Source organism: Melopsittacus undulatus, chromosome 6 (genome assembly GCF_012275295.1).
Source record: "Melopsittacus undulatus isolate bMelUnd1 chromosome 6, bMelUnd1.mat.Z, whole genome shotgun sequence".
In the NCBI taxonomy this organism is placed as follows: domain Eukaryota; kingdom Metazoa; phylum Chordata; class Aves; order Psittaciformes; family Psittaculidae; genus Melopsittacus; species Melopsittacus undulatus.
In genome coordinates this window covers 85,448,424-85,474,942 of record NC_047532.1, presented here as the reverse complement: position 1 = coordinate 85,474,942, position 26,519 = coordinate 85,448,424, and the positions used below count along the sequence as shown (strand labels likewise).

General features: G+C 40.1%; 1 protein-coding gene across 3 annotated transcripts in view; it reads left to right on the top strand.

Annotated features, from left to right (window-relative positions):
* Positions 1-26,519, top strand: part of AFF2 (ALF transcription elongation factor 2) — a 329,870-nt gene that overhangs the window by 180,241 nt on the left and 123,110 nt on the right. For all 3 annotated transcript variants that reach the window (XM_034064377.1, XM_034064376.1, XM_031047127.2), the window contains exons 5-7: positions 16,265-16,351; positions 19,081-19,117; positions 19,372-19,423. In XM_034064377.1, coding sequence (XP_033920268.1) covers positions 16,265-16,351; positions 19,081-19,117; positions 19,372-19,423 — 176 coding nt within the window. The remainder of the gene's footprint in view (positions 1-16,264; positions 16,352-19,080; positions 19,118-19,371; positions 19,424-26,519) is intronic.

Sequence of the window (26,519 nt, the reverse complement as noted above, 5' to 3'; positions counted from 1 at the left end):
CTACTGAAATGAAAAAGTGGACTGAAAAGTTAACCCACATGTAAATGTGTATCTGTGGCCTTTGTCCCTCGCCTGGTGTACAGCCTTTGGAAGCATGTAAGGAATAGGTAATAGCCTGTTTTGGAAAAGGCAAAGTTACAACCGTACTTTTGGGTTGTTTTTTTTTTCTTTAGACTTTGCTTATGTACATGAAGATTTGGATGAATAAAACCAATTAATATCAGCAATTTCTAAACCATTGAATTTTCAGCTTTTATCAGCATTTTGTCAATGGAGACAGAACCAGTTTCTGCTCTCACATCAAAATAAATCAAGGGGTAATTCCACTGACATCTGATCTCATTTGAGCTCATTGAATTCTTCTTCCTCCCACACTGGTGTAAATTGGCAGCAGCTCCACTTACATTGCTGCTGCTGTTATCAAGCAAAAAGGAGTTACCCCTGCATTACTTTAGGTGTACATAAAAGCAGCAACTAGTCCTTTGCTCTGATGACTCTCTAGGTGTAGACTTGCCCCAGAAAAAGGAAATGCTGAGTAGTTTTTGAGAACAGCTCATTTCTGGTTTGGAAGGTGATCAGCTCAGTTCTTGTCTCAGAACCACCACAAGCATTCATCAACAACTTCAGGAAGGTCAAAAGAAGCCTTTTCCCAGCTTTGTGTGAACTGTTCAGCCATACACACACAGGGACAGAGAAATTAATGGTTGGGGTCATTTGAGGATAGCACAGTGTAGTCTTGATTGGAGCTGGAGAGTGCAACCTTAGGTCTTCCCAGTGTAGAGTAGATCCTTAACTCAGAGGTTTGCTTTGGCCAATGTGAGCTACACCTGAACTCAGCAGAACAGGATTATTCAAGGCTTTGGCCATTCATCTTTACCATGACAACATTATTGTGCTGTGCATGAGAAAGGCACCTGAGGAACGTTACCCAAAAACTGACTATGTTGAATTGAAGGTACATAATGTAGAAAACTCAGCATTAACTTTAGATTGGTTGAGTAGGAAGTTGGCATGAGTCAGTGCTTGAGCATGCAGCTTATGTGGTTTATTCTGTAGGCCACCACTGCAGTGTTGGCATGGCCCAAGTTAGGTATAAGAGGAGTTCACTTGTGAGGTAGATGCATACTATGTTTTGTGCTGCCAGATCAATGCAAAGATACTACATGCTGTTGGAGAGGTGACGGGGAGGAAAGGTTGACTGATCTGACAGATGCACATAGATGTGCAATGTTTCCTGTACTCAAAAGGTGTTTTGCATCTGCCCGTTATAGGGATAAATACCTCGTCAAGATGTAAAGAGCAAAAGATTAGACCTTTGTCAGGACAGACAAGCAAGATCTGATTCCAGCCTGCAGAAATTTACCAAATAAAGGTTTTATTTTTGTAGCAGTATTAAAGAAATTATTTAGCACAGAGCTTTGAAATGTAAAATCTGATCATGATGTGTGTCTGTTGCAGCCTGTCTACACTGTAACAATAAAAAAAGATTACAAAAGGTATTCAGGAAAAGAGAGAGAGATTGCAATGCACCTATTTCAAACTCACTATTCAGTTCTGTTTTCTTATCTCCTTAACCATAATATTTCAACATACATTTTTGTACTAACAAATGGAAATACTGCTGATTTCAGTAGTATTGTATCATTTGACTATCACTGCCAGACTTACCATCCCTACTAAAATTACTGTAAAGTGAGCTGACATCACAAGAGTTTAGACACATTTTACTGCTCCTGAAGAGAATGAAAGCACTCTCATTAGAAATTAATAACTAAAGGAAAAAGTGTTAATTCTTGTCTGTTTTCCAAGTGCTTCAGCATCTCTTTTGAACCAAAACAGACACCCTTATTTTCTCTTCCTCATTGACAGTCACCTCAGAAATGATCCACTATGCACTGCAACATGTTACAGCATCCTCACTCTCCTTTGGTACTCTGTTATGATAAAAGTAATTACATTTAATGAGAATATGCAAAAAATGTGGGTCAGTTTATATATACTACTTTTTCTAAGTTTTGTAGTTCCAGAAATAACTGAAGGGAAAGAGACAAAAAAATGTGGGAAGATGAGTTCATGGGGTCTTGAGTGGACAGTATCATAAAACTAAGATTCCTACTCCAGATTTGCAGACTCATGGGACCTGACTTCCCATCCCTTTTCATCATTGTAAATAAAGAGTAGCTCCCTTATCTTTGAGTGAAAGTGCAAGAGAAAACAGACCCAGAGAATCTGGGATGTCACATCCTCTTTGACCTTTTGTATGCTCCCATGAACAAACAAGGCTGCCGATGCTGAACTGGATGGGAAGTTTTGAACCCTTCTACACTGTTACAGTGTTAGGCTGTACCAGGTACCTCTCTTAAGGACACTGCACAGATTTATGTTGTATAAAAACATGGATAAGAACTGCAGAGCTTGTTTTGTGCCTCTCCTAGAGTCCTGCTGCTGATTCCAAAATGACCAGTAACAGCAACTACTGGCACTGTGTGCGGTGTGGTCAAGCAGGAAAAGCCATCTGAAGCTCCTGTACTCCACCTGCACATCTTACTGCCAAAGTATTAAAAACAAAATCTAGCCCTATTTTGAAATATAGGTAGTAGAATATTGCTTTGGTCTCAGATTAATCATTTCTGTTATTTCATCTTGTCCTGTCAGAATGAAACATTGTTAAATATGTGCATTGAGTGTTTAAACTGCTAGCAATGTTACCTTTCATTTAAGTAGATTAATAATGTGTACTCTACATAACAAATTGCTTTAGGCACAGAATGAAGACATTGAAAACATATTAAAATCGAGTTAGGCTTTCTGAAATAAATGTATGCTTTAGAAACAATTCTGGTTTGAAATGACAAAGCCTATAGCATCTTCTGTGGCTCTTTATCGCACAAAAGGGAAGGGTTCCATTTTTGCAGCCCTGAGGGTAAGTTTTGTGGGTTGTGAGTCCTGGTAGGAAGCCTCCCTGTATGTCAACACTACTGAAGAAGCTGGTGGGGCCCATAAAGGGTAGGTTGGCCATGTGTGGTTAGTCAAGAGAAACAGAGCTAGGAAAAAACAGGCTTGCAGTGGCCAGGGGAAGGATAGGGCTGGAGGATGGAACTGAATGAATCTTCAGAAAGAGCTGCAAGAGTTCTCCTCTTTGAAATTGGAATCTGAAGTTTCAGCTGTCCATGACAGTCCAAACCTGAAACAACTGGCTGATGGCTGGAAAACATGTAAGGAAAGAACTGGAGAAATGACAAAAACAAGAAAAACATGACCAAAAAGGGGCCAGATACTTGAGGCATACTCAGTTTCACTGATTGAAATATACTCACCATGATGCAGCCATTGATGCTTCACTGCTTTTGTGTTCTTAGAAGGAAAATAAGGCAGGACAAAGATGACATCTGGAGTAAAAGTGAAGTTAGAAGTTTGAATCTCATTGTTGCTCTCAGAGGAGATGGGGTTTAGTGTTCTGTTTCATCACATATCAGGCATATTTATTGCCGTTTTCTACATGTACTGCAGTCTAAATTTAACCCAAATCACTCCTAATCTCTTCTTAATGCAAGAATACAGACACCAGCTACCAGCTGAGTTACAGGCCAAAGTACTCTTTCCTGAGAGACGCCCTGGACAAGCAGGTGGACATGTGGTGACGCTGCCAGCCTTGCCAGCCTCCATGGGTTTGGGGAAGCTGCCTGGCATGGGAAGGCAGTCTTGCAGTCATCAGCTGTCTTAAGTTCAAGTTATCCCACATTCTGTAGGGAGAACAGTTCTGGAAGCCAGCTTTTCGAGGGGAGCAATTTCTGTCTGTACTTTCTTGTCATTGATCTGTGGGCTTTAAGACTGTCAGCACAGTCAGTGGAGCTGTTTCTGAAGGTGTCTTCCTTCTGAACTGTGGAGATTGTTTCAGCTGCCAAGAGTCTTCAGAACACACCACTTCACACCTGCCAGTAAGAGGATGATAGGGTCCATCTTCCCAGCTTTTTGAACATCCTCTTGGTAAATGTTTGAATACACAAACTCAGATAAAACATCCTACCTTTAATCTTCCTGTATCACTTTGAGATACCCCTTTGCTCCACAGAGTCTCTTTCCATGAAGTGGCAAAATAGAACCTTGTCTACACTGCCGTTAGTTGCAAGCAAAATACATTGAGGTTTTCAGCTGGAATTATTGGTGTTATAATTGTGCAAAAGCAAGGCTCAAATCAGATCTTTAAAATGATACTGCATACTGTGGTGTACCTATTGCTATAGAAAATTTCTAGCATTTCTTTAAAGAAAGCGTGTCATTGAACTTAATGATCTAAGAAACCTTATGAACTTCCAATCTATTTTAGCCGTATATTCCAAATTATGCTTATAATTGTGTTTTTTATTGGATATGTAAGTTCCTTTCAATTTCTTAATACAATCCATGGGGTTTAATACATATTTGAGAAGAATGCACACTGTGGATGGGAGGCACTTTGAGCATTCTCAGATTGTCACAGTAAAGTTGTCACATTTGTTTAATTAGCCTGTAGCTCCTGCCACAGTGATTTATGTCAGCTGGGTAACAATCTCTTTGGATAGATAGAAAATCTGACCAGGATGCTTTTTGGATTCTTTTGCCTTTTTTTTTACCCTTTATTTTTTCTTCCCAAGAATTTCTCCCATTTCTGTATGATTTCAAACCAGTCATATGGGCACACAGCCTTGCAGAATTCAGCTGAAGGAAATGTCAGGCTGGAGCATTAGAAAGGAAAATGGTTTTATTAGTTCAAGGCATTGAGGTGTTTGTTGACCATTGTTCAGAGGCAAGAGATAAAAGACACGAATTTGAAGTTCAGACCTAAGCAACCAGATTTATGTTTATTCAACATTCTGTGTGCAGTGTTTATTCTCCCTGCTGCAAGTGTTTCTGTATTGCTTCCCAGGGCTCCTCCGAGGGCAAGGGCTCTGCTGTGGGTGTCACTGGAAACCCTGTTCTCAACACTTTACAGCTCTTAGCAAGTATTTCTTCTGTTCCAGAATTTCCTGCAACATCTTGGCAGTCCAGGGGTAATGGTTGGAGTTGATTATCTTAAAGGTCTTTTCCAACCTGGTTGGTTCTGTGCCTAAAAGAAGTTGTCATGATCTCCTCATCACCATTTTTCTTAATATGGTCAATGTAAACTACAAGAAATGTATCATGTTTGCAAGGATGCAGGAACTACTTGTGTGCTTTGAAAAGACTTAGCCTGGGAATTTGACTAAATTCTGTCTCCTTTGCAGCAGCATTGTCATTTTATAGCATCTTTCACTTACAACACAAGTAACCCTTCAAAAAGAATGCCCTGTTACTGCATCTAGCCTTCGTATGTCTCCAGCAAAGTGAGATCAACAACTGCAGTCAGTAATTACGTGTAACACAATAATAGATTGCACTTCTTACTAACAAAAGGAAAAAAATAGGCTTCTTTGGCAGGTTTATTCCAGTGCATCTTTGTATGATAACTGGTGATTGTCAGTGTTTGACACCAGTTGGAGCTGCAAATAGCACTAACTGCTTGGAGCTTACCAGCAACCATGGGTCTACTGGGTGGTCTTTTCTTGGGTTTGCTCCAGGTTTGTTCCTGACTGCTCACATGACCCCTGATAAACTATTGCTAATGAACAGTTGGCTATTCCTGTTTGGCCATCTAGAAGCAATAGAGATGATACACGTCATCATCTAGTAATGTAGTACATGATTTTTAAATGCTGGAGCACCGAACTTGCAGCATTTTAGCCCTGTGGCTTTTGTGTGCTACTCACTGGTTTTCCTGTGGGAAGAAAAGTAGTGCAGTGTTTGGAGACAGGAAGGTTATGGACTTTGCCCTTTTTGAGCACAGCTTTTAGGAATTAGTTTTTTTCTATGTAGTTTGCTGTCAGAAGGCTTTAAACAATGCAGGCATGGATGGAGGATATATTAATCTGGTGTGTAGTCAGAACATGCTGATTTCAGACTTGGTCTCTGTGCTGGACCAAGCAACCTCAGCTGTCATATGTCTTCATGGCAGTTCTGAGTATTTAATGTTTCCAACCTCATACTGATTAGCTTTCTATGAAAAAACAAGCTGGGAAATGAGGACTCAAATACATGCATGTGACAGTGGGAATCTGTCTACCAGAAATACTCCAAAGCCTCCATACCTTCAGAAAAGACCTCAGCATGTTTTGGCTTTGGTTTTCTTTACTCTTTAAGCTGGCTTATTTGGGTAAGGCTAACATGCCAAAACAAGTACATGTTGTATCAAAACATCTTCTATAACATGCATCCATTGTTTTCTACACCTGTTAGTTTAGCAGGAGAGGATCAAAGGGGAGTGTTGTCATGGTTTACAGGACACATAGATGCAGGAACAGACCTGCTTCAAGACACAAGTGAGGGGAAGGAAATCCAGACTGAAATATTTGGGGTTTGGTTTGTTGGTTTTTTAACCCCAAAGGCTAAAGTTACTGCAATAAATGCCAGGTTGCACAGTAGAGTTTCAGGTGGCTGCTTAGGTGTTTCTCTAAGAGAAGAGAATTAAAGGGCTGAGTGAGAGGCAGCAAGGACTCTACCTCCTTGTTACAGGCCAGAACCCATAGTATTTTTTTTGGCAAACGTGCTAAGCTTTTAACCTTAAAAAACCCCGAATAAACAGGGTGCCAAATGGGAGGATCCAATGATCAGGCTTCAGTTTGAAGTTTTCTGTTCATCCAGGGCCTGCTGAATGCCAATCAAGCTGCCTATGTTGTCAACTCAGGATTTTCCAGCCAATATTCACTGTTCCCAGTTTCCAGCCAATATTCAGAAGTTCCACCACTGCCCTAGGCGTTGCACAAGACAAAAAATGAGACAGGCTTTGCCCTCAAAGCAGTCATAGTCTCTGATGTAGGCACTGAGAAGATAATCATGCTCTGCAGGGGGGAGTGCATTCTTCATACACCAGAGAGAAGCAAGTTTTCAACTGGGACACTTAGGGAGAGCATCCTATAGGGGAAGAAAATGAAATGATGGAGAAAGCTTCTGTATGGACAGGTTTGAGCTTTTCTAGCTTTCACTATGACTTAGCTTCAGACTACTGTTTTAATGGCATTACAGTCGAGGTGCTGATGAGACCATGTAAGAGGGAAACACTCAACATGAAGTGGCACACCCACTCAGGAAAACCCATGCTGCAATAGTGCTTGTGTGGTAAGCAGAATAAAAGAGCTCTGGCAGAGTCCTGATTTTGAAGGCAAAAAAACCCTCAGCTTTTGTAAAGGATTTCAATGTGTATTGTACAGCAGTGTGTGGTAGCTTTAGTTCTTTGTATTTGATGAGTAACAACTTGGAGTCCAGTTTTAATGAAAGCAAATTATGGCTTACGCAAAAGAACTCAGCTGTAAACTCAACTAAGTTGCCTAACCTGGTTTGTTAATTCCCTCCATATGCTGTTGCAGATAATTAATGCTCCTGTTTTAGGACTAAAGCCGGTGTCTTCTGGTGCTGTCACATTCCTGATGTTTTTTGACTGTTTCATCTTGTTGTAAGGTTGTGTTAGAAGCTGGTTACATGGGTCTGAAATGTGGTGCACAGTGTAAAACTTGGACAGTTTCTGTGCTAAGCCTGCAGTTCTGTAGTTAATAATGCGATTTCGCCTGATGCTGAATTTGGAGATTTTATTTTCATGACATTGGCATAAGCAACTTCAGAAATTAAAGACATTTTGCAATAAATTACATGGGTAAGCTCTTGTCATGTGACTGCATAGTTCACTGTTGTCTTTTGTCTGAACAAAGTATGAAATGATTGCGTCTGGCAATGTAAAGGAGGTGGTGTAATGTATTGTATAAGTGTGCACAGTGGAGTGCCTCAGGGTAGGTGCAGTCTTGTTTTGTAACTGTAAATTATAGTTCTTCTCTTGGTGTGAACCCTAAGTTTCAGAGAAGAAAACAGGCAATTCAAGACATGCTTTTTTGCTTGTGAAGCTCAGGATGGATGGAACAAATTACCAGATTCCCTTAAACAAGTGCCAGCAGTGAATAGTTTCAAAACACAGTTGCTTATTTACTTGGAGAAATGTTGCCAATGTTTTTTAAATTGCAAAGATGAAATTATATGTTGGTATTAGTAACTTTTGAAAGAATTAGCTTTTTATTACTTATTGTGCCTTTGTTTATATTATACTGTTGGACTGCCAGGATGTGATGTTGCATTTAACAGTTCAGTGCATAATTCCTATCTCTTGGGGCCCTCATGAAAATTAGATGTGCCATCCCTGGAGATGGTTACCAACAAGTATCATTTTGAATAAATAAAATCAGTGGGATATGGCTGTGCATCTCAGTGGGGATAAGAAGCTGCCAAGAACAAGAGGTACTGCATTGGCCATACTGTCCACAGCAAGACCCTGGTCCTATGTGTTGGGAAACAGTTATTAGCCTAAGAGTCTAATGTCTAGGAGTGACAGATGAAGGATGCCTAGCTTTCTGGAATTTGGTTTAGTACGCATGACTGTAAGTACCTGAATATTTATGGACCTATCATTAACTTTTAGGACTCTTAAAACTGGTGTTAGCTGGTGTTAACTGAATATCCAGTTCTGGATGCAGTATTAAACAGATAGGATCTCAAAATGGCTGAGGATCAGTAAGTATTGAGGATCAGGATTTTGCTCTCATGGTTGCTCTGGTACTCTTCAAGTGCTCAGTGAAAGACACAGCACCAGCCACTGTCTACCAGCTTCCCAGATGAGTGTGACCTCAAGTCTGACCCATCCTGGCAGTTCCATATTCCTGACCCACCAATAAGTCTCTCCAGAGGAACAGTTACATGGAAATATGAATACTTCTCATGACCCAGCATCTTACATGTGCTTGGCAAAACTTCAGGGCTTTGATCATGCTCTCCTTGCATGCAGCCATTATAGCCTATCCTTAACAAACCCAAATATTCTGCAAGTAAAGATGCCTGCTGCCTCCCTTGAATTGGAAGAGGAGTTACCTCAGTATCATTATTCCTGGGCAGTGCATGTTTGTCTTGGACACCCTGAGATGGACCCTAAGGAAAATTATCCTGATCCACCTTGGTGAGAAGCATCTAACCTATTTTACCCTGGGGTCTTGAGAATTAACTATTACATGCACAGTGTGAACTGCTGGGGATCCAGGACCCAGAAGGGAGATAAATCATTTGACAGCGTAGACACACTGTTAGATAGGCTGTGGCTACTTTTAGGATTGTGTCAGACTTGTTAAATTGGAATTCAGTGTTGGGTTCATGTGCTGTTGCTCTCCCCCTAGAACAGCCTCTTGAGCAGAGATACCTTCTCGCTGTAAATTGAGCATTGTTTTTCTTCACACACACAAGGTTGGTTAGAGTAACAAGTACATCAATCATGATCTGCTGGGGTTTTTTTCATTGTCTTCTAAATGCTTTAAGAAAAGAATATGAATGTTATTAGTCATAAAAGCTACAGTATGAGAAAAAATATCGAGAAGTGTGAGGTGTATGGGAGTCAGGGAGTGTTGAAAAGAGAAGTTCTTTGTGGGTTTCCAAATGTTAACAAAATAAGGAAGGAAACCATACATTGTAAAGTTTATAGTCAATTGCTGTTGGCCTCTGAAGTAATTTCTGTATTCATTTTCATTGAATGTAATTTTTGTCTGTCCTTTCCCTTCTTGCTAATAGGGAGAGGAATGTTAATTTACCATGGGAAGATAAGGAATGCATCCCATGCACCGCTTGAGCATAGGGAACCTGTTTTCATTGATAAAATCCACAAGGTGAACACTGTGGTTTTGGATTGCGGCCAGGGGAATGGTTACTTTCTGTAGAATAAGCTCTATTTTTTCAATAGGAAGCTGAAGCATGTGTGCACTGTATTTCCAAATGACTTTCTAAGTAGGTTTTGGTACAGTAGCAAGATAAATTCTAGTATGACAAAGGCATCATTGCAGATGCTGACACATTGTTCCTCCAACACTCTGCACTGGGCACTAGCCACCCATAATATCCTTGCTAGAACATTCACATGAGAAAAGTCTTTCCTGCCTTAGCATTCATAGCAGGAAAAGTGACTTTCTCTTGGAGACCATCAGTAAAGAGGTTTTTGTTTGGGTTTCCTCCCCCTGCCCCCTTTACAGGAGAAAATTTGTGGTATCCCTTTGATGCTGAAACATGATAATCAAATACATATCCATGAATGTATCTATCATGTTGGTGTGAATACTGTCAATGTATCAAAATCCCTTCCCCAGCAAGCCTTTGGCCCAGTATAAAGCAGGCTACATTACTGGTCAGGATATTCTCAACTGCTTGTACAAGTTTCCCATTCCTTCATATGGGATATGAGTGAAAAAAAAAACCCAAACCCAACATAGATTTATTGCCTTTGTGTTCATTTAGTGTCATTTGCTTGTACGTGTATAAATATCTATCTATATATTCATTCTTTCTTTAGCCTTTTCCCCAAAGATAAAATGAGTTGAGATGTTTCTTAATTCAGTATTCATCACACACATAAAATGCAGCTGCTCCTCATGCGTTGCTGCCTTCCTAACAGAGAGAGTTTGATCAGGTTTGTATAAATGCAGAAACCAGAAAGATACTGTGAAACAAGACATGCTTTTTTAAGGTTGCATTGATAAATAGTTAATAAAACATTAATAAATCATTAATAGAGTCTTTAATAAATGGTAAATCACTTGGTTATCTTTATTCCATCAAGGCAGTAGGTTGCTTAGCACCAGCTGTAACATCGAGTTTGTGATAACCTTAGAACATCTATTCATCGTATATTATTTTTGTCTGAATGCAACTTTAACATACTGTGTAACAAAACATTGGAGAAAGTTTAAAGCAACAGATTTACGTAAGAATTAAAAAGACTGAGAAGGGCAGTTAGCAGAGGGAATACAATGGGTAAGGTCCCTAGCAGCAGTGGCCTCAGAATGTTCTTAAGTGTGTGCCTCCAAAGATGGAGTTGGTGTAGCTCTCTGAGCAATCGGTTTCAGTGCTGCATGGTCCTTACCATTAGAGAGGTTTTTCTTATGTCTAACTGGAATCTCTCTGGCTGCAGTTTAAGTTCATAACCACCATAAAACTGGAGAACAGATTAGTTTCTCCTTTAGCAGTGGCTCTTCTGTAATTAAAGACTGTTCTCATGTCTCCCCTCAATTCTCCCAAGGGAAGTAGCATGAGCCCTATATCTTTGGAGACTTCAAATGAAATCAGGCTAAGCAGTTTAGAGTGCACTGTAGGAAGGGAAGGGAAGCTGCCTCAGTAGGAACACAGAGTACACAGGCTAGCTGCTTTTTTCCATGATGACCTCTTAGAGCCTGGCTCAGCACTTTATCTGTATTTAAAAACACTGCACACTTTCTTTTGAACAAGAAGGAAATGAGGAAAAATGAAAATATGAAGAAAATAAATGTTGAAGGCGGCTGTTAAATTTAGGTTTTGTAAAGCTATTTACCATCTGCCCCATATCCCCTGTACTCAGTTCTCTCACTCTGACCTTTTCCTTAGAAGTTTGCAAGTTTAAATCCTTCCCCCGTCCTCTCCTTCCATTTAAATCATGATTTGGCCTTGTACCTCTGCAACCCTTAAAAGGTTTTCTTGCAGTATTTGTATTCTGGGTGATTCATTAGATCACATCTGCATGTGTCCTTCTTACTTACGTACCTGAGGGCTTTTATAGCTGAAAAAGCAGACTTAGCTAAAGAGACGAGCGTGCCTAACTCTAATAAATAAAGCACATGGAGTCAATTAAAACAATGTTTAAATAATTTTCAGAAAGGAGGATGCTTGATGTTACTACATCAGAGGACCACAGTGATTTTTAAGCCAAAAAAACAGGTTTACTTTCTCATTTAATCTCCAGGTCTATAAAAAAATGCAGGCTTCCATAGCAGCCATCTACCCACTCCAACAGTTAACATGATTTTGGAATTATTCTAAGTCCAAACCATGTGAAAATAAATCCTAACTTGATTTTGTGGGATTACTTTGTTTCCATTAAATTCCTCTTTAAAACATTTCATATGCTCAGTTTTATTATTGTTGCTTCCAGGAATTTCGAAGTTCTTCAAAGTTCGGATTGATTAAAGTTTTTTAAGTTTTCCAGGAAAAAAAAGAGTGCAGCTCTCTGCCTCCTTTCCCAGGTCTTTACAAACCAAGATGTTTATATATACATCTAAATGGATGCATACACAACACAGACTGCCTGTGTGGTTCTTTATAGTAATAACATATTAGAAGGTAGATATATCAGATTTCACAAGTTAAACAAGATAGAGCTTAACAAGTACTTAAAGATGAGGTACCTCCAAAAGGGATCAGGGCATAGCAAAGAATGGTGAAGTCATGTGGATGATTAAAAAATGACAAGCTTTCTTCTGATTCTCCAGAGTAATGTGCATGTGCTTAAGGAACAGAGTGGGAGAGAGTTAAGCAGATGGTCACATATCTGCAGGATGTGGGGCTGGGGCTTTGACCCTTCACTGAGAACAGTGCAGTGCCATTTCTTCATGTCATTCTGTAGCTCAGGAGTGCTCTGTGTGGGTATAATGCCCAGCTCTGTAGTGGTTGGTTCATTGCTGGCCCTGCATTTTGAAGTGACATTTTTCAGGTGAATAAACTCAAAACTTCCACTACAATCACTCATATTCTTTGGTCAGCAGTGCTGTAGCACCTGTCTGTAGGTAGATGTAGGTGTGTTTCTTCAAGCAACTATGTACTTCCTCACCACTTCCATGCACAGTGCTTGTTTACATGCTGAGCTTTAAATACTTAAGTTTTTAGCATCTGTGATCCTATTTGGAGTTTTCTATGCAATAATTTTTATTACAGTGATAGTTACAGTGAAATAATTCAATGTAGCTGCGTTGCGCATTTATAATACACTTTGGTGCTCATAAGGTGACTGTAAACGCATGGATTGGATAGTCCTGACCTCATTGAAGTTGACTTCTACCTCTGACCTCAATGGAGTCAGGATTTCTTACCTTATAATTGAATTTCCTCAGATAAGAGCATACTCATTTTTTCCTTTTCTTGCTGTTTTATAGTCAGGTGTTCGTGAACAGGGAGATGATTAGATTTGCTTACCCTTCAGCGCACCAAGTTGGTACACAGTGGACACTAGATGCATTTTGACAGTGACTATTCTGCATTGTTTGCTGGCATCACCTTGCCATGAAGTGTAGGCTCTCTGTCCATCCTTTTATGCATGGGCAGGAAGAGACTGAGGTCAAACCTATAATTGCAGTTCTAGAATAAGCTTTATTTCTGCCTTCAATCAGGCTGCCTCTCCCTCTTTTAATTGTGTGATATGGTCTCTTCCATTGTTTTGTGATGATGAAATTTGCCACTAAGCAACCTCTGTGGCATAGGATTTGGCAGAGTCGTGTAGGATTTGGATTATATTATCTCACAGAGAAGTTAACTGGATGCTTAAATCTTTTTCTGCCTTCCTCTGTGCAGAGCACAATCAATCAATGCAATATAACAGCCTACTTGTCATTGCACTGAGCTGCTGCAGCCTCACCCACCAGGAGGGATGAGCTGTTCATGAGCTGCCTCTTTGTCCTCATTGCCACTGTTTGGGCTTTGTGCAATGTAAACAGGCCCTGAGTTCCACAGGCAGAAACCCAAAGGCTTTCAGGAGTGCAGATGCATCTGCACCCTCCCATCCCTGGGTCATCTGCATAAGGAACTGGCAAAACTTGGCCCTAGGCTACAGTGCTGTAGCTCTGTGGCCTTTTGGGTCAGGGCAGTCTCAAACACAAACACAGGCTGGGTGGAGAATGGATTGAGAGCAGCCCCGAGGAGAAAGCCTTGGGGTGTTGGTCAATGAGAGGTTCAGCATGACCGGTCAGTGTGCACTTGCAGCCTGCAAAGTGCACCTTGGGCTTCCCAAATACAAATCCTGGGTTGCATCAACAGGAGCGTGACCAGCAGGTCAAGGGAGGGGATTCTCCCCCTCTGTTCTGCTCTCATGAGTCCCCTCTGTAGTCCTGCATCCGGATCTGGGACCCCCAACACAAGAAGCACATGGACCTGTTGGAGCGAGGCCAGAGGAGGCCATGAAGATGCTTCAAGGGCTGGAGCATCTCTCCTATGGAGCCAGGCTGAGAGAGCTGGGCTTGTTCAGGCTGGAGAACACTCAGGGGAGACTTTAAAGAGCTCCAGTGCCTAAAGGGGATAAGAAGGGGAGTTTGACAAGGGCATGTCATGATAGGATAGAGGGAACGGTTTTAAACTGATAGAGACATTTAGATTAGATATTAGGCACAAGCTGTTCCCTGGGAGGGTGCTGAGGCACTGGCACAGGGTGCCCAGAGAAGCTGTGGCTGCCCCATCCCTGGCAGTGCTCAAGGCCAGGTTGGACACAGGAGCTTGGAGCAGCTGCTCTGGTGGAAGGGGTCCCTGCCTGTGGCAGGGGTTGGAGCTGGATGAGATTTAAGGACCCTTGGAGCCAAACCATTCTATGATTCACTGCAGCTGTGTCTATGGTGTGCTGTGTTGGTGGAAGCAGAGCAGCAGAGCCCCATTGGAGCTGAGCCTCCACCAGGACAAGGTGAGGGCTTCTCTCCATGGTGATCATTCCTGAACTCTGTCCCTTGCTGGGCTCATAAGACCTTGCTGCAGTAGCAGCATTGCTAAGGGTGGAAATTCGATGGGCTTCAATAAAATACCAGTGCCTAAGAGGAGCTTGAGGGAACTTTACATGTCCATCTGTCCTGCTGACTGAGGACCGTGGTGCGTGGCTTTCCTTTCTGCTTCCTAACCTCACGTATGACACATAATTTGTGAGGACAACTGGAGACCTGAAACTTGCTAGCTGTATCTTCAGTTACTTATACCTTAGTATCCAGCTGTAGCCTCCCCGGACATGTCTTTAGTCCATATGCACCTACCACACTGCCCTTTTGACAACAGTTACATTTTCTTTATTATATTATATTTTTATCTGGGGAGGATTTGCAGTGGTTGTCGTGTTACTTACAGGAACTTGTGTGCTTGTAACCTTTGTTGTAACTGGCCCTGGTTTGACCAGTGAGAAATAGCAGCTGGGAAGTTTAGATTACTGCAGTCAGGATTATGGCCATTCCATGCAAAATATCTTAGGTCAGACCCTCTTTTGCTCTTTGTGTCCTTTGTCTCAAGAAAGAATCCTTTCTGAGCTTTGTAGGCAAAGAAAACCAGCCAAGACAAAGATACAACAGATTGCCAGAGACAAGTATTACTGCTTCTCTGACTATTTATTACATTAAAAGCAAAGATAAGAGAGAATATAACAGCATCTACCATAAAACATACTCATTAGAAGGGCATTTACAAGCTCTGCCTAAAACAACACTTTTGCAGTTTCTCTGTTTTATTGACTTTCCCTTTGGTCTGAACTTAAGCCCCAGTGTGCTCCCACCAGGCTCAGTGGGGTGGTGGTTCCTGCCCTCAGTATGAAAAAGCTGGGGGTGCATTGTCTCTTCTGCTTGTTTTCCTGGCCATGGGCACCCAGGGGGTTCCTTTGAAGATCACTGGAACATGAGTGTATAAATGATGAGTTAACCTGCTGTACAGAAAACAGGTGTGTTGCTGAGATGGTTTGGTAGGCAGGTCTTCACCAGAAACCTGCATTTCCTGGTTAGGTATGGGCTTTCTGTGGAACTGTCTTGCAAATCACCTTATTTCTCCATCCCTCATTTTAGAATGGAATCAGAAGTGCTTTGATACTGTGACATTGCAAACCACAGTGCCTATGACCAGTGCTATGAAAAGATGCTTTGGAGCATAGGACACTTACCACTTTCTTCTACACCAGGCATTTGAGCTGCAAAACCTCCAGCTTTCTCTAGACTTTCTTCTGGTTTCTTTTGACACTGTGCACTATCAAATAAGGTTGCATTTTGCCACCATGCAATCCTATATAGAGTTGCATCCAGTGCAATGCAGGAGAAGAAGCCCCTTTCTGCTTGGCCTTTGCAGGTAAAACCCTATTCTGTGCCTGTTGGCTTAGTTCATGCAGCTTGACAGGCTGACCACAGAGGTGGAGCCAGCTGTCACCTAATGAAGACACAGATGGCCATGATTTTGAAGAGTAAATCCTGTCCTCACCATGTTCCCAGGAAATGCTGCCTGTTGGGTAGTCAAGGTGGTCATCTGCCAGATAAGGACAGGTAGCGACGCTTCCTTAAGCAACAGCATCTTCATGCCCAGTGGAGAATACATGATAATATTTTTCCTCTTTTTCTTCTTTATGTATTTGAATTGTTTTCAAAACCTTGATTTGTTTCTTCCCTAGGAGATGACCCATTCCTGGCCTCCTCCTCTTACTGCTGTTCACACTCCTGGCAAGGCTGAGCAGACCAAGTTTTCTATCCCAAGCAAGGTACAAGTAGGTTAACCAGTGACCCAATTACCGTTCTGTGCTGTGGAGTGTTCTTCACTGGCAACTTTATTTGTGTAATTGGTTCCATTCTCAAAAATCTCTTAAGACTATTTTTAGTTGGAAATTCCCAATCAGATTGTTGTTACTGGTAGGACAGCTTATTTAAAGCTGATGAGTTGCAGTGGAGGCAAAGTGAACTTTATTCCTGTTGTTACAAGAGCCTTTCTACATCAAGGGCAACATATTTTATTTGCTTGGCTTTTTCCATTATTATTTGTGCAATGCAGTGGCTGAGATGGTCATTTTTCCTACTTAGTCATTGATTGCATGATGAGGTTTGAACTGTATGGTCAAATTACAGTGACTTAAAATGTTCCTGCATGGGAACAGTGCTGAGGCATCTGTGTGCACGCTCCAAAGGCACACCAAGTTGTGCAATGCATTCCTCAGTGTTGGCCTCTTTAAAAGCACACACTTGGCACTTCCCACGTCAAAAGCACAAACAAGCCTGGAGAGTACCTGCAGTTCACCTAACATGCAGTGAATCATTTAGTTGTATGATTTGAACATGCCTTTAGCCTGAATTCCATTGTTGCCTTCTAGTTATGATTCTGCTGGCACTGTTAGAATTCCAGCCCATACCCAGTTACTGCCAGAGGTATCTTTCTGGGACCTGAACAACTACACGCTGCTGATGTCTGGGGAAGAACTTCCCCATGGTGGGAAATCTACCCCAGTCTGATGTGGAGCTATGTCAAGTCTCTTTCTCTAGACAGGCCCTTGGAAAATAGCTTATAAAGCTGGTACTACTTGACATTATGGTTCAAGTAATCATACTGTGTTTTAGCACCTGGAATGTGATTTTCCTCTTACTGATTTTATCTGTTAGGCAGATATTCCCCTGCCTGAAATGCAGCCGCCATACTTAATTGAAAATCATATGAAATTACTAGTATCTGTGGCTGCTTTATTAAAAAAACCCAAAGCCAGTGCCCAGAATGCCTTGTTTTAGTGGAGAGTGATTGTCACTGCTCTAGCACTGCCGTTGTTGCTGCAGTTAACTGCTGCAGCATTAAGCATCAGAAGTCATAATCATGCAGGAGTATAATCCTCATTGCAAACTGGATCAAAGTCAGTCAAACCCATTTAGAGGAAAGTGGAATCTGAGCTGTGTGCATGCATACAGTGAGCATGAAGGGGTTTGCCCACTGGAAGCTGTTAAATGGTTTGATTTACACCATTTATTAGTTTAGTATTCTGGTTTTGATGGGCCTTATAGAAACTGGTCAAAGTCCTGCAGCCTGTCACTGTCCCTACTGGCAGCAGAATAAGTGTAGGTTCAGAGAAACTAAAGTTTTGGTTTGATTTTCTCTCTCTATTAAGTTTGCTTTGAACTCTTAAGATCCACATCAAAGTTCATTTCTGGGCACGTTAAATGTTGATCCTGAAATCCTTTACCATATCACTTCAATGCAAAAATATAAATTAGATTTCTTTTTCTGAGCTCGCATTTCAGGAAACAGGCAAGCATATAAATGTTTCCAAGTTTGCTAGTTTTACTTCAAAAAATACAACAGAAATGTCTCTTCAGAACATCACGTTAAATCAATTATACCTAGCCAAATCATAGATCTTAGACGTAATGTAGCTAGATTGTGCAGCCATATAAATCAGAGATGGACACTATTAGAATTTCTCAATTATTATCTCAACTATTATCAAAAATAGAAACATATATTAAAAAGTGTGATAAAAAGGTGGAACTTATCAGAACAATTTGTCCCTTTGACATTCAAATTGAAAGTGCCATGTTTACTCTTAGGGCGTGATTTACTTCACAAGGGACTGACTGACAACACAGTATAATATTAGGAACTAATAATGCCCTGAGAGGAAGTGCAGTGAGGGTTTTAATGACTTTAACATCCCACAGAACTAACACTTCCAGCAAAGTAGTGCCTGGCTGTAAGATGAGGTTGTAAATAACACTTTAATTTCAAATGATCAAACTATGCTTGGAAGAAAAGCTGATTACAATCACTGTGCACTATAAAGCCTAGAGAAAAAAATAAGCCAGAAAGCACCATGGCATTAAAGAAGCAGCTTAGTTGCTGTGAGCTAACAAGAATCTTGGAATTAGCATGCTCAGAGTTACAAGCCAGATTCTTTGCTGGTTTAAAGTTGTTGTACTTCCATTGATTTCATTGGATTTGGACCAGTATCCATCAGGTGAAGATCTGTTTCCTACATCTTTAACAAATCCTGTGTCACAGTCCAAATAAAAGCAGTGACTATCAGTAAAAGGTTACTGTATTTCCAAGTAATCAGAAAGAAAGGCAGTGGTGCTGAATTAAATGCATAGTTGCGTTCATGCTGCAGTCTGAGTTGTACATCATGGATGGCTCATGACCATGCTCATGACCAAGCCCTGAAAGGCTGGGACCACTGTGAGTATAAATCTGTGCAGTTATCTCCATGAAGGGGGTATGCACATTTACAGCTGCTGCGAACAAGCCCTTGTCTGAACTCTGAAAGGGTCCCTCAGTGCTGCTCTGTCTCCGCAGTTAATATTGTCACTGGTGCTGTCTTAACAATCACACGAGCCCTTCCCTGTCCCACTCCTTCCCTGTTTGTGTAATGCTATGCCCTTAATCTAGCAAGCCAAGATATATCTTACCTTCTTCTTATTATTTAATTAATGCTGACATCTTGTGTGTTCTTCTTTGTAGGACTCCCAACATCTGACCTCAGGATACAATGTACAAAGTAGGTCCTTATCATCTAAGTCCTAACAGTCAGGGTTGGGTATTTTCTTTTTTTTCCTGCTTAACATCATTAAAACAAAGGCGAAAAAATTAATTTCTATGGTGCTAAAGCAGATCAGTTCCATTTTTTATTACATGTTATGCATTGTGGCATGTTGTGAAACCAAGTATAATTAGATGGGCTGACAGCTTTGGGTGCATTTTAATTCTACAGTAATCTTTTGACATTTGAAAATGTGTTTCCTTTGTTTGCAGAGTGGAGTGATCCAGCAGGGAAAGTTGCAACTAAGTCAGTGCCACAAAAGTCGTAAGTATTATTATTTCCAGCTTTAAATCTCATTTTAAATTTATCCTAAAGTATGAGCTTATTTCTCCAAAGGTACGTAAAATCTAGCTCTGCTCATAATCTTGTCCTGGTGTTCAGGTGTTCTCAGTAGTCCTTAAAAATTAGCCATAAACCAGTTTTATGTTTTCAGTGCTTATTACTGTTTCTTCTTTTTAAGCATTAGCTAACAGAGGTGTGTTTGAAAAATGAGTTTATTAAGCAGAAATAATGCTGATTTTAGTTGTAGAGCTTGCCAAAATTAAATCACTTTTATGCTTCTCTCATCAGATACTAAGCCTCTCACAATAGAAAATGCAACCCAATGAACAGATGATGCAGGAATTTTAACATTCATACAGTGAGAGAGAGAGTAAAACACATCATACAGAATGATTCTACTAGCTGGTGTTGAAAAGCTGGTCTTCAATTTCATACACTTTGAAACAGCTGAAAATCACAGATGATCTATAAATATGACAGTTGAAAATCGTGAGAGCTAATTCTCCATTGTATTAAACCATTTTTCTTTGGTGCTAGGGCTGCAATAATGTAGTAGTGAGTTGAGACTGAAGTGGGTTTTTTCCTTTTACCCCAGGATCTCAAAGTAATTTGCAAACAAGAATTAAATAATAACTTTGAAACGTATGTTGTTGGTTTTATGGTTATGGAAATGTGTGGGTCTGATTTCAGTTCAAAGCTGCCTTTTTTTTTAGTGTTCAAGCACTTTAAGCTACTGAATACAGAACTGCACTAGCTTAACTGACATTTGTATAAATACAATATGTTCATTTAAAAGTGCTTCAAAATTATTCTAGTAGTTCCCCTTAATTTACTAAAGATGCAATCTTAAGTAAATCACTATAGGGGAAGTAAAATCAATGCAGAGATACCTACATAGGTTTTTAAACTTAATGTAAATATGTTGATTCTTTGTGCAAGTTTATGTATAGGAAAGGACTTGTTGGAGTTCAGTGATTTGTCTGTGATAACCATAAAAGAAATGCAGGACTAGACTAGATCTAGGTGCCAAATCCATTGATGTACTCACCAGGTTTTGAAGGTCCAGTTCTTTACTCATAAATTGAAGTCATGCCAGTGCTCATTCAAATAAAGTTTGTTGAGTAAAGCTTTACAAAATTATTGTTAAACAAACAATTTGATTTTCAAGTAAAATGTTACTTTGTTGAGATGAAATGAGAATTGGCTGGGAACGCTAATGATAAGTAGATTAATCTGCATGAATAGCAGTTATTTGTGAAACTTAGTAACTTTTGTCCTTTGCCATTTGGTTTCCAGTAGTGGCTTTTGTTTTTTAAAGAATCCAGCCAACTATACCCACTGTTCTTGGTAACAGAATGGGTGCGTTTGTGTTTCAGCACATCTAAGCGATCCAAACCTAACATCAAATACATTCCATAGTATAAAAAAAGTAAAAAAATAAGATTATTACATCTTATCATTATTTTTCTCCTAAAGCACAAGTGTGTTTGGGTTCCACTGTGAAAAATATTTTAGTGTGTATACCATAAAATACAATATTTCAATAGTTTGTAACCAACAGTAATAGACATGTCAATCATGGTTTATAGTTATAAGCTGAATTTCAAAAGAACAGTGCTTCAGAGCTCAGTGGTATATAGTGCATTTAATGGGACCAAAGCTCTCTATAGGAAGCCTGATATAAAACCTGAAGACACTGAGTACATTTTATGAACCAGTTGCTCTCTGTTCTGCTGCTTGATCTAAAGTTCCAGTACTATCAATCAGATTTCTGCTGCAATGAACTGCCTTCTTATGGTAGGTGATAGATTTTACACATGAGAGATCAGAGCTGCAATAAAGCTACTTTTATTTTTAGCTTCCAAATGAAGATCAGCTAACCCATTACTATCACTTTTTCTCTTTTACTGCAGAAAAATTGTTAAGGCAGCTTCTAGGAATTTCCATAGGGCTTTGGGAGGTTAGAAGGCAGTCCACTGTGAGACTTGGTATTACAAGGCCAATTTGTTTCTTTAGATCTGCGTGTGCAGTCACCGCCACTTTCACTGGGAATTACAGTACTTGAGGACATAATGAAATTAAAGCAGAGAGTGGGGCAGAAAGATGTAATGGTATCAAGTAGAGCTGGATAGTGCAGTACAAATAAACCCTGGTAGATTGACAGCTCTCGCAATCATTCTGTATTTTAATAATATAGTATTTATCAGATTGCAGTTGCATTAAGAAGGATTTAATCTTTCTAACATTGGTCGGTTTCATTAATATTGGAGCATATGAGTGAAAATACAGTCCATCTTATACCCAGTAACATTTGTTGCTGCACTATCAACCACACAGCATGATCAGGGATAAAGAACTGACTGGATGCCCCCGCATGCAAAGAGTTGTGGTCAATGGTTCAATGTCTGGCTGGAGACCAGTAACGAGTGGTGTCCCTCAGGGATCGGTGTTGGGACTGGTCTTGTTTAACATCTCTGTCGGTGACATGGACAGTGGGATTGAGTGTGCCCTCAGCAAGTTTGCTGATGACACCAAGCTGTGTGGTTCCATTGATACGCTGGAGGGAAGGAATGCCATCCAGAGGGACCTTGACACTCTTGTGAGGTGGGCTGATGCCAACCTCATGGAGTTTAACCATGCCAAGTGCAAGGATGAAGCCTTGGGTGATATGGTTTAGTGTGAGGTGTCCCTGTCCATGGCAGGGCAGTTGGAACTAGATGAACTTAAGGTCCTTTCCAACCCTAACTATTCTATGATTCTATCTTACCAACTTCAAAACTGTATTGTCTACCAATTCCTTGTATATTTTGTCAATGGAATCTCTTACCTGTATTTCAGGTTGATCAAATCTGACTGAATTTGGGGTTGTTCTTCTGTATGCTTTGTTGGACACCTTTCAACCTGGACATGCTTCTATATATTTCCTAATTTCTATAAGTTTATGTGCAATTCAAGTGAAACTTAAGTTATATTTTCCATTTACATCGGTCTTAGTGACAGTCATAGATTCCATTGTCTTTGTTAGAAATCCATAGGGATTGGCAGTAATGTGCTTGTATTTACCATGTCACTGAGTTATACCGTGACATGCATTCATGCACAGCAATGCATGGAGAAGAAAGACTCTTTATGTTCATGATGCTATGTTTTGCTCCAGAATATAAGGACATATTCTCCTCCAGAATAAGAATATAGGCAGCTAAGCTGCCTGTATGTCACTACAGAAGTCAGGTGTAGAAGTACTGGCATCATGGAAGATCATGCCAAGGGGATGTATGGTCTTTGCAAGATAAGCTTTCAGCTGCATCCTTTTAGGGGGCAGAATGAAGGCAACATACTGTAAGGTAGATTAATTGACCGGCATCTTGATGTTGTAGGGGGATGCAAGATGCGTAACTTCTTGTCTAAGTAAAGCTTTCTGAAATACAAATTTCAAGCTTTTTATACTATTCCAGTGTATTTTATTATATCCACATGCTGGAGAATCCAAATCCCCAGTGCTTTGCAGTAGGTAAAATAGAAGGTAGTGTAATTGGCATTGTATCCAAATTCTGCACTTACATTGCATATATAACTAACCTCAGACCCTAATTTCTACTCAAAAACCTGGAAAATAAGATTTTGAACACTGATGTGTGCACACTTGTGTATACAGTGGTGAATTTTTATAGCTGAAATCAGGCTATGTAAAACTACAGCACTTGGCTTCCTTTTCTGTACATTTCAAATTCACTGTATGTCTCCGCTGGGTATTATGTGGTCAGCTTTCAGCCAGTCTACTCTGATTAGTTTATTATGGAGCATAGCAAGCAGGAACAGATAAGGTGCAACTAATTGCACTGAGAAGGATTTTCTGTCAACTTCCATGAATTTGAGAGTACGAACTGAGCTTGTGACTTAGGTTTCTGTTATATAATTACCATTGCAAGTATGTCATCCTCAAACACGCAATCCTTTTGTTCTGTTTTGGTTGTTAGCATTTGGCCTCTGTCCAGTTGGAAACTACCCAGAACCTTTTTAATCAAGCACATCCTGTGTTTCAAAATCATACTGCAGTGTAGTCTTGAGTAGTTTCCATAAAATCCTAGCTGAAAAGGAGAATGTAATCATAATGGTATTCTTCCCTTGTCATAAAATTACTTCCTATACTTACTGTATTAATACAGTATTAAAAGGTCCTTCTCATGGGCTCAGTGAACTACCGGAAACCATTAAAAACTTAGAGCAACAAATTTTTGTGGATAAGACAAAATCAACTTACTTCACACAGTTTTTGTTATCCATCATACTTACTGATGCGCAACCTGCGTGGGGGCTAGAGAACAGCTAAATACAAAACTCTTTACATGGTATTTCAGCAAGGACTTTTCAAAGGGGGCTCACCACTGGTTTTAGTTGAGCCAGGATTTCACTTCATGGTTCTAAACAATTTTCAGTAAATACCAGTACTTTTCTAATCCCAAAGTTTATCATAATACTTGATGGAAACCTGCTTGAAAATGGAAATGTGCTTCTTAACATCTAACTGCTTTTCATGAGTATCTAATGGCTTTCTGGAAGTTCTCCACTGTGTCAGGGACAGCCACCTGCGAGCATGGAAAACAAAATTTGGCAGCGTGTTCAGGCTATGAATTAAAGGTAATTCACAGTTTGAAATGAATCAGCGTGAGGTCCTTATGAAGAGTAATCAGACATCAAGAGGATTTTACACCAACAATCATATATTGGATAATGCGACAAGTAATGTTGTTATTCAGAACATTCAAATCAAGAAGCACTGATGAATTCTTAACCTTGAAAAAAATCACTTTTAAAACACTGGGATTCATTTAATGTTGATGCATCATTTCCAGTTCAGTCACATGAACCAGAAGTGTAAAATTCATCCACAACTGGAACAGGAAGAATGTTTCTGTGTATGTATCAAACTCTGGGTTCCAGTCACAACCCAGCCCAGCTGTAAGACACTGAAGAAGGTGAAATTTTAGTATTCCTAATTACAGTTTTTAACCAATCATATTAAAGCACAAGAGGGTCAGTTGATCCCCCAGTGCTAATAGCCTGGTTTCTTTCATTGCATATGTTCATTTTCACTTAGTGAGTGTGGCAAGCTTTGATCATTAGACTAAGTACTGCCTGTTTGTTAGAAGTAGGAAGTTCCAAAGATATTCCCTCTGGGTAAACTGGGAAAGTCATGAATACAAGGGACTTTCACTGCCGTTTACGAATTATGGTAAATGAAACAACAGTGGCGTGTAATTGGAGCTCCATTAATCTTAAGAGAGCTCCAGTGTACCATATTAAAGGGACGAATAGCAAATGAAATAGAAGGTCTGTTTTGATAAGATGTCATTCATCTTTAATATTTACTGTTTTGTTTTGTTACTTAGAGGTTTGCTTTGCATCCTTTTGCCTCAGAAGTTCTTGGGTTTGGAGCAATGATAGTGAGTAAAGATTATAATTTTGTTCCTCACTGCTCCAGGCTTTTCCTTTGAGCGAAGTACTAAGTAATTGGCAATAAAACATACAAGCAGTTCCTGTGGACAGTTGCCTGTAGAAGCAGGCTTGCAAAATATTTCAGCTGCTGTGAAATACGTTAAAATCCAGTGCTGTAATTAAAAGCCCTGTATCCTTGAAGATAAGCCCATTATTCAAAATAATTCCTAAATTAGACTTTTAATTTGTTTTCATTAGTCAGCTGGCTCACATACAGCATAACCTCCCTGTCAAAATACTTACTTCCTAATGCATTCTTTTCCATGATCTCTTTTTCCTGACATGTTTATAAATCAGTTTAAAAGATTGTGGGAATGGAACTGAATTAATTCTCTTATATTTTGCAGATCAGTGTTGAATAATTTTTCTTGACAGTCAGAGACTTACATAATTACTGCCTTTAAGAACACCTGAAACAAACCAACCCAACTCCATTTTTGCCAGTATTGCCGATTGCAACTCAAATGAGCATTGGACCATTTGAATTTCCTCTGACACTCCATAACTGCCCACTAAAATTCAATATTTATTTGCCCTAACTAGCGAGTGGCAGTTGAAATACTTTGTTCTCAAGTAGAATGCACAACTGCATCACTGCAAAATGTATGCAGCCACTGAACTGCAGCCTTTGAAGAGTGGGAATAATAGAGGTAAAATGACACACATTAGCAGGTTTCTATTCAGGATATATTTCCCCGTCTGCTACATATCAGTTCCCATTTTGGAAACCAGTTAGACTGCAAATCTGACACAGGTTTCCCTGTATATAAAGAGCTTTTGCACAGGAAGCAGCATCATATGTTGTACCTTCATGTCTTTAGGCCAGTCTCAAACCACCCTCCCACTTTACATTCCTGTGGGATGGCATCACTTCCGAATTCCAGTGAAATCTCAGATGTTCATTTTAAGAAACAAATGTACTTGGTAAATGTGAAAATGTAAATCAGGATAGAGCAGAGGAAGCTACCGCATTCTGCATCTCACACCCATTTGTTTTATGAGCTGTGCACTTGCTGATAAAATGAATAGAAACTAACTTCTTGCTTGGCTTTCTGGACACCATCATTTGGACCTCATCCTACTCCATTTTGTCTAAAGTCTAAACTATGACCCGTCAGTAAATGTCAGGTTCAGAGCCAAACCATTTCCCTCTCCGGCTTTTTCTTCCTGCTGCTCTTTGCTCTAGTCCCCTTCATTCTTGCTATCATATCTTACTCTCGTTGTAGACTTCAGTAGCCTGAAACAAACTGAGAAAATTGTCACCCAGTTTCATCTGCACCAAGCTGCAAAATAGTCCTGATCGGAAATGGGCGATAACCTTGAAAGAGGAATGGGTTTTGCCAGGAATTTTGGCATTCAGTATACCAGAGTGAGCTTGAAACTCCCAATTTGTGTCCTAAATATCCTAGGTAAGACTAACAGCCACTTTTCTTAATATCACAACTTAATCCTTTGCATCTTTCCTCTGAATCCCTCTGACAACCTCAATAATCCACCACATTTTTCTCAGCTTTACACTCTCCATCCAGAGGAACTTATATTGCTACCATTATCCTTTGGGCTGAGGGCTCAGCAGGCCTCC